The following is an 11,470-nucleotide window of genomic DNA, read 5'->3' as shown; positions in this document are numbered from 1 at the left end:
GGTCTTGTAATTGGTAATTATTAACTTAAGATACCAAGAATGATTCCTCCTTGACCGCACATGTCAGTAACTTTCTCCTTCTACCCCAGTAAAAAGAGAGTTTTGCTGTTACTACATAGTGCATTTTGAATTGCCAACATCTTCTGCGGCGTCCACAGCATGTTTTCACTATCCCTTTACACTGTATGTAAAGTCGTGTTATCTTGTAAAGGTGTGACTTGTCTTGTTTGACTCTGTAATCTAAACTCTTGCAGTCACATGAGGACATATTATTGTACATTTATTCTGCTTGGCAATTTAGGTGACTCTTGGTTGTGACAAACTGTCATCTTCAATTTTTCTCTGTGAGGTCTTAAGGCAACTTGTCTTGACTAGATGAGGGAGATTTCCCAGGAGTAGATGAGAGAGAGTTGACTGAGAACAGAATTTGGCTCAACAATCCTCCTTCAGCATGCATTTAGTTTCCTTATTATAGACAAGGCACCAATCTATCCTAATGCCAACGCTGAATCACTCTGTCGCCCACCCTTTCATTCTCTAATAAACACTAACAAAACAGATGCATGCATGAATGCACACACAAACACACACACACACACACACACACACACACACACACCACACACACACTGGTGGTATAGCTCTCACCATCTCTCATTTGCATGGCAATGCCATTATCTGGCTGTGAGGTGTCACGCTGGAGTGGCTGACAATGTGCCTGACAACAAGTTTATCTAAGCACAAAGAAAAGTTGAGAAGAATAGAGTACATTCTCTGCCTCCTCTTTTCCTCTGGCTTTAGCATATATACTTTTAAACTCCCCATGGAGTACGAGGAAGCATGTCACCCAGCCTCATCCTGCATGATAGACTGGCAAATCTACTATTTACACCCCGGGTAAAACCTGTGGTAAACACTTTGTATAAACATATATTTACTGTTTTAGCGCTGTGCCTTTCTTAGCCTGTGTTCTATTTCTCTGTTTCTCTGTCATGTTCCTTCACTTCATATTTTCTTTTTTTCTTAATATCAAATGTGTTTATTTTCATTAAATTTACTGTAAATTACTGTAGTCAAAAGTGCTGCGGCGGTCTTGGCCAGGTCTTCCTTGGAAACAGGATCTGTGCTCTCAGTGGGACTAACTTGGTTAAATAAAAATAAAAATACAAAGGTTGAGCTGCTTGTCAGTATTCATTAATTGTGGCGGATATTGGATTCTATGCAGACACATTACTGCAGACTTTCAGGCATGGAAGATTGTGGAGACTATTGGCTGAACTGAAGAGAATCAATAGCAGGGTTTACAACTTAGACACTGGTAGGCATCATCATTACACAGCGAAGCCCTCTCACCTGCTGTTATCGACCTCTCTCTCAGGTTTACAGCAGCAGTGAGCAACGCTTGGCTTGTCTGGTGATGTCATATATGGTTGTGTGTTGCGTGTCTGGTTTGTAGCAGCAAAGCAAACAGAACCTGTCTGGGTCATGCAGTAATGCACTAGAACGTGAATAGCCCTATCGGTGGTATCCGTGTTTGAATAAATCACTTGTGGTGGTGGATTGCAAAATACAGCATGACGATAACTTGGAGCTGCTGTGTCCAGTGCTAATATAAAGTCTCTGTTGTTCTTGTGTTGTGCTGATAAGCAGGCTCAGCTCTGGGTGGCTAAACAATTTCCTGTACATGGTTTACCCCCTGCTTAACACCACACTAGCACTCAAGAACAATGATTAGCCAGCGAGCTGTTTGGATACACATACCTGCCACATGGAAGCTTTGACTTACAAACACACATGCACACAAGAATATGGACATATATTTTTGTATATTTTATTTTACATATATTTATATTTACCTATCTTTTCTACAACAACTTCAAATTAGTACAAAACAGAGAAAGGCTCATTCCTAAATCAGTAAGTCTACAAGCAACCAAGGGTAAAAAGGTCAAGGGTCATACCCCTAGACTTTAGAATGATTATGCAAGAAGGAGTAAAGTAAGAGAAACTGGATAAGGAGAGGCGTCATTTTGCATCATTCCCTTTAACATAAAAAATAATAACAAGAAGAGCTACACAAGAAAAAGATGCATACTGTCACACACACAGCTCTATCACAATGCAGGCATCAGGTGCAGAGTTATACAGTCATCACTTAGATTCTGGTCTAAGGCCCATTAAAGATGTTTCATGGATATTGAGTCAGTTTCATTTAGCTGTAAACTGTGAGTAGGAATCCAAATCAATTCTGCTTCTCATATTACCCAAGAGAGACTTTTTAAAGAGTTTCATATTGGCAGTGTGCAGGCACAAAAGTGAAAACAGTATATAAAAGGAACCTCATATCTGCAGTGTGTGGCACTGATAGGGAGGTGATGGATATAGCCAGTTGGAGGTTGTGAAAATGAACTCAAACTAAAGGGGATGTGGATCAAAGTGAGGGACAGCACCAGTGATCATCGTTAGACTTCCTGTGCACCCCCCACCCCCCACGCCTTCCTTTACATTACCATTATTAAAAAGGAGAGGACTCTCTTAATAAAGTCTATTAATCACACCGGGGGAGTCGGTTCATCGGTTCACCCTCTCACGAGGGTCTCTAATCAATCAAGCTCGCTGGTAATGTATTCATGGGAGATGTAAGAAAGGACTTGTTTGACAGTGTTCCAAGGAGGAAGAATTTATTAAGTTCCCTTCACCAGTCAGCCAGTCCTGTGGAGTCATGAATACACCCCCACCCTACCCCACCCTTGTCCTCTCCGCCTGGTACTGTGAATAAAAGGGCCTTCATAATGTATGAAGTCTGTACAAATATTGGAAACGTCCAAAATATGTCCTCTCATTAACAGTGATGAGTGAAAGCCGGAGTATTGGCATTTGTCAGATATACTCAGAGTGTAAAGGCACTGTTGTACAAGGCCTCTGCTGTGTCGGGTGATGTAGAGACATCACTCTCTTGCTATCCTCTCAAAAGCTGGAGAAAATGTGTCTTATTAGTTCACACAAGGTGGCGAAATTCTGTGCTACACCGCTGACTAATGTACAAAGCTGAGAAAGTGCAGGGCTGATGGTTTGCTGGGCCTCTGTTAGTGACGTGTGAGTGGAGAGGGTGCGGAGAGGGGACATCAGGCTGGTAAAAGTGCGCAGCTGTTGGAAGCAGCTATGAGGCCAGGCGTTTTTTATAAACCCACCCCTGTGCTCATCTCCTTGGTAAGTGCTTTATAGGCAGATTGACATGGTAAAGAGATGAGGGGATGCAGCTTTTCCCCAGACACGTGAAGAATGTTCCTGTAATATTTCTGTAAAAAAAAAAAAACACACACACACACACACAAAAAACAATGTCCCTATAACTTTTTTTTGATACTCATTTTAAAAGCACATTCAACATCCAACCACAATATTGTGTGAGTTAGAGAAGAAAAGTTAGAAGCATGCACATATTGGGGCTGAAACATGTTTAATAAAGGACGGTGCATAAAAAGACCTTATTGCCTTTGCTTTGTCCTGAGGAAGAAGTGAAAGAAGGCTATGCTTGGCTTCAAAGCTGCATTTCCATAATTGCCCTGTAACTCGGGCCTGTCTGAGGGATCTGAAGGGGGCTGAGAAAAGCACAATCTTTCAGCTGGGTGAACGGCAAAAGCCCCAACGCCTCTCCCTCTGGCCTGTCGGCCTGTCGCCCCCTTCCCCACTTGTTGCCTTTCGGATTTAGTGAAAGAATTCCTCTCTCTAACCTTCATCAACAAAAGGCATGAAATCAGTGCCCTCCCTCTCTCCCACTCCGGCCCCAGAGAATGTCACTCCTTCTGGGCCTTTTGTCCTTTGCTCAGCCCAGGGAAACACAACAACCCCTCTCTCCCTGCTCCCTGGCTATTCTTTAACATGTTGTTGCTGCACTTTCACTCACATTCTCAATAATGAATGTGCCATAAAACATGCAGGGGACACAGAAGTCACATATCTTTGGCAGGGGTAAAATCAAGCTTTCCACCCTCCCTTTTTTCAGCTCTAGAGTGCGACGGCTGTAACAAGTTGCCGTGGAGTGCCGTGGCCTGTAAGCCTGTGTATGAAGGTATGTGGTGTGTGGGACATGTGTTCCCGAGAACAGATCCCTGCTCCTCCTGTGGTCAGCTAACACACAGGCCGAGAGCTTGCAAAAGGGCAGCCCCTCTCTTGGCCCGGGCAAGCGCTGGGTGGGGGCGCGGTTGACAGTGGCTCATAAAAGGATTAGTCCACCGCACAAAGACAGTGGGCCGCTTCTAAGCCTGACTAGGTCCACAAAGGAGATGACATTTGTCTGTCTCGGTGGCAGGAGGGGGTGTGTCAGAACCGTCCCCAGCCTGGGGGTAGGAGGAGGAGGAGGTGGCACTGGTGGTGGGGCTACAATGACAGAAGGGGTGGATGAGGTGAAAACACAAGACTGACCCCCTTTATTTGCAGCGGCCTCCTCTTTCACAGGGCACCTCTGGCCCTTTCCAATGGGCTGCTCTAGTGTTTATTTACTCCATGGTTTCTCCCCATTCACACATGAACCTCTGATGGCTCCATTGGCCGGACCCTTTCAGCCGCCCGGTACTGCCGTCCACCTTCTCCCAGATCAATGAACGCTTCGAAAGACAGATTAGATTTCCTTTTAATGATTCCATCTTTCTCAGATTTTTCCCCTTCTAAATGGCTGTTTAACAGCACATTACTTTTTTTCACCCATGTAGCTGTATTTAGCCCTGTCTGAGAGTTGAGGGCGAAAGGGAGCAGCAGTCAACAGCACTCAGGACAACATAAGCAATTTGATTAGATGGGAAATCAAGTACAATTAATTTGCACTATGTCAAAAGCTTTCCCACACTCTAAATACCGCAGAACTATCTATTAAATCGTAAATAATTACAAGACTGTGAGTACAATTGAGAATCTGTTGCTTTGTAATGTGAATCTGAATCTGAAAAATCCATGATGTCACATTTAGATTATTTTTCAGCTGTTTCAAGCCTGTTAAGTATCCTCTTAATAGTCTTAATCTTAACTTTTCTTACCTTCTTGTGTTGAGTAGATTACCCTTTGCTTTTTTTGCAGTTGAGTAGTACTACAGGGCTACAGTGTGCCCGGGAGACCCTCAGCATTTAACACAGCATGGACCTCAGAAATAAGAAGAGGAGTCAATGTTGATTATTGCTCATTAGCCAGGAGAACATCCACTTAACGTGCAGGGGAAACCAGTGACACACCATGCCCCACTGGAAATGGTCCCTGTGTATCTCAGAGCAAAATGTTAGCTAATGCATTCCATTTGCTCTTTGTAACTGGGAGCAGGTTGGACACGTATGGCGACATAAGCAGGCATGATTACTTTGTTTCTGCCGAGGCTTTTTAATCCCTAATTTCATGCACTGATCATGAGGAGAGGCCCTGAGCTCCAGACACAATCACTGGCCCTTCAGTAGCATTTCAGCTGAATCCTCACCATCAAGAGGTGACTCGTTCTGGGCCCCTCAGGAGCAAACAGCCTGTGAACAGTGAGGAAATAAGCATCGTTATTTATGATAAAGTTCACTGCAGCCCGCCGTTTATTTATAGTTTTTAAAGCTGACATAAATCTTTATAACGTTAATTTATAACACATGCCATAAGTGCCGTCAAACCAGTTATTTTTACATTTCTATAAATGTACAATTACATAATTGATTGAAAGACATTAATAATAATAATAATATTACCTTGCAACATTTGATATAAACACAGTAATTTCCTTTGTATCGTATAATTATGAATCATCTATGTCAGTGTAATGCTGGTCATTACAACCTTGTGTTGTATAATGATGAATAAATTCCCTTGATTCCTTTAACAAAAGGAAGTGGACAAGAATCTACAAAAAGAAAAAAAACTATTACATCAATCAGCAGGCTGATGCCACTTATAAATATGCATACAACGGTTAGATGGGGCTCTCAAAGAAGATAATTGATTAGACAGGAAGGCAACATGGTGAGAGCAGCTCCAAAAAAGGCTCCGGAGTCCGTCCCTCGGCCGAGTTGGGGTTTGTTTAAACCATATCCTAAACCTAGAGAGGATACGACTCGAGCGAATCCGCGCTTTTCATCTGCCTTTGCTGCCCTGAACGGCAGGCATTAGGATGTTGTCCTAGCTGACCATCTGAGTCTAGTCGAGGAGTGTGTGACAGCCTGTGGGTCTCTGCTTGTGCGTTTTACAAATATGACTGTAATCATAAATCCAAGTCCTTTAAAACTCTGAAAAAAAATAAAAATCTGAAAGTAATAAAAGAGTGATAATAGCAAAGAAAGGGGATGCTTTTCGTTTAGAGATGGGTGCGTTAGGAAATTGAAGTTTGTCTCCCAAAATACATTTTTAAATGTTTTACATATTATGCCTAATATTGTTTTTTTTTCTGCTGTTAAATAAGATGGATAAAAAATATGAATTTGCATTACTAAGACTGTCATGTCTTCTATGAGTCTTTTAAAAGGCTGGGGATATTTTTTATAATCTCGGAGAAATTTGAATAATGAGAATATTGACGGCATTTTTCTTTGCTGATTTTTTCTTCTGTCTTCCCTTTTTATCTTTATTTATTTATTTATTTATTTTTTTATTTAATTTACCTGATTTCAAAACAGGAAGTGGAGCGACTGATGCGCTTTGAAGGATAACTGAGAAGTCCTGTAATGCTCAGGTTAAGCATGGCAGCCAGGAAAGATTTCTTTTAAATACTTCAGCCATTGGCGAGTATAAAAAAAGATACATTTATCCCTAATTATTATAGTTGCTTTATTGTGCCTAAATAGTTGATATTAAATATGAAATTATGTCTACTCCGCAAAGGTTTGTTGCTTGTGCTCCACTGAAAATGTCTGTCTACTTTCTTAAATATTCTCTGAACGCCTGGGCCGAAAGTTGAAATTTGACTTCTCTCTCTCTCCCTCTCTCTCTCTTCTCTCTCTCTTTTTTTTTTTTTTTTTTAATGTGCTTGCTTTTTGAAGCATTAAAAACAAGCCTGCTGATTCAGTATGTACCGCATGTGTACATCATGAAACCACAACACTGAAGCCTGAAAACACATTTAAAAGATATGACACTGTGACAGATTTATAAGAGCAAAATATTGCTATCGAATTTTATATCACAACTGGATAAATTAGGAATGGGCCAAAAAAAAGAAAAAGAAGAAAAAAAAAAACCTGAGACCACATGAGCAGAATGTGTGAGGCTGTTCACCAGAACATGGCCGACTGCAAGTGACTGTAGAGGGAGCTCCAACACTAAGTTTACATAAACTTCCTCTGATAAGGGCTCACACATGCAAATGATCACATCACGGGCAAACAAAATAAATGATGTTATTATTAGTTATACAGCGACGATATATTACAATTATACCAAAGAGCGGTGTTAGTGGAGGGAAATGTATGATATATGTGAGGAGCAAAAGCATTACAAATTGAGCATGATGAGATCTGGGAGTTGCAGTGCAAAGCCAAAATCCATCTCTAGGATCAGCTGGACTACTCTTTCTGAGTACCACCGATCATCTAACACTCATTTATTACCTAAAATATCTTTATGAACCATACAATTTCAGACGAAAATTAATGAGAGAATTATTTATTTTAATGCGACCGCTACGCCTCTATAAAGGATAATCCCACAACATTAATATCCAAATGTATGCCGCAATACTGGCTAATTAGCCTTAAGTCCCTCCACTACAAAAAATGTGATAAATCCCTCTCGAATATTTACTTATCACTACCACAGAGGATGAAGTCTGTGCCTCAGGCTGTCCACTAACACGCAGACACGCAAACCAAAGCAATGCAATTCAAGCTGCACTGCACAATAACAGCCACCATCAAAAACAGCTGTCAAAATAGCTTGTCCAAAAACCAACAATTTCTTAAAGTTGCAGCAGTTCATTTATTAGCCAAAATATAGACTTTCTTGTACAATTTGGTTCACAAGTATGTACATATTCTTAACTTTATATACAAAACATTTGAACATCAAATCCTCACAGAACTTACAAAAAGAAAAAAAACTCACAGACTACAGGTTCATACATTATTACATTAGCAGTTTTACACAGGACATGCTTACAATGTAAGTATACAGAGATGTATTATTCTTATTTTACATTCCATATTCAAATTAAAAGAAAAAGAAAAGAGAGGATGGGTGAGAGGTTATGGAAGGAGCCGAAAGAACCACCGCTGCTTAGTTGGTTCTGAGGCCTGAAATACACAGGGGTAAAAGAAAATAAAATGTAGTGATCCAAAAAAACAAAACGAAAAAACAAAACAAAAAAACACTAATAATAGCCTCACGAAGAGCTAAAACACAAAGTGATATAAAAGTGACAATTGCCTTTCAAAAACGAGCCTGTAGTGAATTTGCATTGAGCTCATTTGCATGACCAAACAAGTAAGTGTAACATAGGCCTTGACGAAATAACACAAGCGCACACACAGGGATAAAACAAATCTTAGAATAAAAGCTAATTTGGGTAAATATGGCGTTTAAAAAAGAAAATGTGATATGGCATCAAAAAGAAAATTCCCAGATGTCATTAACTGACAGCCTCACTTTCTTTGAACTGTGTGGAAAGCTGTTTTTAAACAACTTTTTTTTTCTCTGCATCCAAGGCACTAGATCTCTCTGAAATTGTGGCAATGGAAATTAAAATGATTTAATTAAACTGTCTGTAATCGGAGCCCATCCTGGCTTTCAGTGAATTTAGTGTTGAAAAACTAGTTGGTTTTAATGGGTTGTGGGATTTATGTAAACCACTGAATACAAGCACGTGGGCCTTAATATCACATGGATGTAACAATACCAAATAAAGGAAGGAAAGGGAGGGGGGCACAAAAGTAGGAACAAGTTTTCACCCAATTCAACATTAGACTTTTTTCTTAAATGCTTTCTGACGAGGTTTTTCGTTTGGGGAAACATTTTTCAAAGCAGTTACACACACACGCACACATCACACACACTGTATTCTGTAAGATATAACATTGTAACACTGTTCATCTGTGTGGCCTAGAGAGAAAGAGAAAAACAATCCATGAACAGGCAAAGAAGGCGAAAGGGGGTCTAAAGTAATAGAAATGAATGACGGGAAATGGACTAGTGTCTTTGTTTTTGTAGTTATTTATACATGCGGGTCTCAGTGTCGGGGACATGTACCTGTGACTGGAGTCTCTGAACTATGACTCTTGTCCTCCGTTTGCCTGCTGCTGTAGAGGGCCAGGCCGGTGGCGGTGGCCTGGTTTGCCAGTCCCAGGTAATGATTTGAGTTCAGTAAAGCCAGCTGATGCGCCGAGAAGGCTCGGTTCGTCCAGTTCTGGATTTTCCCAACGGGACAAGAAGAGATGAGTCTGTGAGGGGCGATTATGGTCTGGGCGGCCGGCCCTGCGGAGTTGCTGCCGTTCATTTGTGGCGATTTACGGGGATTGTCAGGGGCCGTGGCTGTCTCTGCCAAAGACCAGATCTTTGGCTTTTGGGCTGGGGCAGGATTGTTTTCTGAGGGCGGCGAGCTAACGGACACTGGGTTCAGTTTGAGCTGCTCTCCGTTTGGTTGGGACGCTTTGGTGTCCAAAGAAGCGTGATGGTGGTGGTGATGGTGGTGGCTGTGGAAGTGCTCTCCTCCTCTCTCCACGTCTTTGCCCTCTTTCCCCACAGCCTTTAGAAACCTCTGGTCGGGCCCTTGTAAATCCTCATAGCCGTCAGAAATTTCAGAGTCACTCCTCCCGTCTAGTTTAATATCTGAATGCAGGTCGTCCTGGTCGTCCAAGTCGTCCTTGTTCTCAATATTTTCCGTGTCGATGTTCTCCAAGTCGATCTCCTCCTCGTCCTCCCTCTTGTCCCCCTCCTCCCCCTCGTGATCGCTGGAGTAAACATTCCCCTCTTCGTCGGTGCGGTTCCGGGGGGCCCAGGTCATCTTGTTCTCCTTCTTTAGCCTCCTCCTGGCGTTGGCGAACCAGGTAGACACCTGGGTGAGGGTCATTTTGGTGATGATGGCCAGCATGATCTTCTCGCCCTTGGTGGGGTAGGGGTTCTTGCGGTGCTCACTGAGCCAGGCCTTCAGGGTGCTGGTGCTCTCCCTGGTGGCGTTTTTGGGTCTGGACGGGTCACCGAACTGATATTGGCCATATGGGTAAAAAGCAGGGTGATGGTGGGCAAACCCTGGGTGCTGGACACCGGGACTGTCTTTCAGTTCATACTGAGCACCCTGCAAAGACAAAGAATCAAAGAGTCAGAGGGATTTATTAGACTTAAACTATTAATTCCATAGGATACTTTGTCTGTAATTCTTCATCAGGATAAATATAATCATAGCTCACAGTGTGACATGTGGATTTAGGCTACAGTAAAAAAAACAACAGTGAGATTATTATGAGAGTAAACAAACTAAACGGTTATGTATTTCTGCCACAACTTGAATGGTTATTTACGTACAACAAGCTTCAGAACTGGATGAAAAATTCAAGTATTTTTAATTGATGTAAAACAAGCACTTGAGAGAAGAATACTTGACTTTTATACACTTATTCAACACCTTTACATGCAAACCTCCCACAGCGCATTGCATCATTTCATTTAACTCTAATGCTATCAGCGTCAGAAAATTGTGTGCTAACAATAGTCCCACAGCACAGTTTGTTCATGTGTTACTTTTTAACCACTTTTAACGCATTTTAACAAAAGATTCAACCGCGAAGTTTACCGCGGCACTCTGAAACTTTAGACTTAGAAAGTGCCCAGAAACCGCAACCAAAGGCCTATGTCGTTCATTTCTTTTATTTCAAAGTGTAACATAAAGTTGTAGATGAGTAAAGAGAGCGCAGAGAGACTCACCAATTGATTGAAAATTGATATATCGTTTGAGTAGGGGAGAAACGCTCCATAGCCCTGCGCTGCTGCGGCGAAAGGAGATCCATACATAGTGGAGAGGACGTTGGAGAGTGCGCCGGACGGACTCAGCTCTGTCCCGGATCGGGCATTGCTGGCGATCCCCTGGCGCTCCGGCGGGTATATCGGTCGGATGTACTGATATCCCAGCTGAGGGAAAGACATGGTGGTAGGAAAAGGGAAAAAAGTCTGCTGCAATCACACAAAGCAAGGGAATTGCCTCGATATCCACTTTTACAGTGTGAGCATGTGAGCAACAAAAGGTGCAGGCAAGAGAAGTCTATATTTCCTCGGGAACAGCCAGTGTAAACGATCCGGTTGCGCCCCTTATTTCTTCCTCTTCTTCTCCTTTCCACCCTCACTTCCCTATTGATCTGGATGGACTAAGGTCAGGTCCTTACAGATTGCTTTAGATTATTGGGACTCCCTTGCTCAGATTGACATTTCTAGTCGTTTAGAAGCCCCTCCTATTTCTCAAATCTCACCCCTCTCATATACACCAAACAGCCTCTCTCTCTCTCTCTTTCTCTCTCTCTCTCTCTAACCC

At 42.1% G+C, this 11,470-nt stretch overlaps 1 protein-coding gene across 1 annotated transcript; it reads right to left on the bottom strand.

The window, feature by feature from the left end:
- Positions 1-7,666: 7,666 nt before the first annotated feature.
- irx3a (iroquois homeobox 3a) lies at positions 7,667-11,438 on the bottom strand. Its single transcript, XM_035652506.1, has 3 exons — positions 10,870-11,438; positions 9,199-10,243; positions 7,667-9,051 (listed from the first exon to the last, which is right to left on the bottom strand). The coding sequence occupies exons 1-3, from the start codon at positions 11,086-11,088 to the stop codon at positions 8,996-8,998; spliced, it is 1,320 nt and encodes a 439-aa protein (XP_035508399.1). The 5' UTR covers positions 11,089-11,438; the 3' UTR covers positions 7,667-8,995.
- Positions 11,439-11,470: the final 32 nt, after the last annotated feature.

This window comes from Morone saxatilis, unplaced genomic scaffold (genome assembly GCF_004916995.1).
Source record: "Morone saxatilis isolate NCDOM2014 unplaced genomic scaffold, NCSU_SB_2.0 Contig11, whole genome shotgun sequence".
NCBI lineage: Eukaryota > Metazoa > Chordata > Actinopteri > Moronidae > Morone > Morone saxatilis.
The sequence above is the reverse complement of the archived record's forward strand: the minus strand, read 5'-3'. Positions and strand labels throughout refer to the sequence as shown.

What these genes read in the sequence shown, in the direction of transcription:
- irx3a (XM_035652506.1), bottom strand. Translation starts at nt 11,088, where the DNA reads ATGTCTTTCCCTCAGCTGGGATATCAGTACATCCGACCGATATACCCG. An exon ending in TATCAATTTTCAATCAATTG is followed by an intron (nt 10,244 to 10,869) that starts GTGAGTCTCTCT and finishes TTGTCTTTGCAG; the next exon opens with GGTGCTCAGTATGAACTGAA. An exon ending in TTCAGAGACTCCAGTCACAG is followed by an intron (nt 9,052 to 9,198) that starts GTACATGTCCCC and finishes CTTTCTCTCTAG; the next exon opens with GCCACACAGATGAACAGTGT.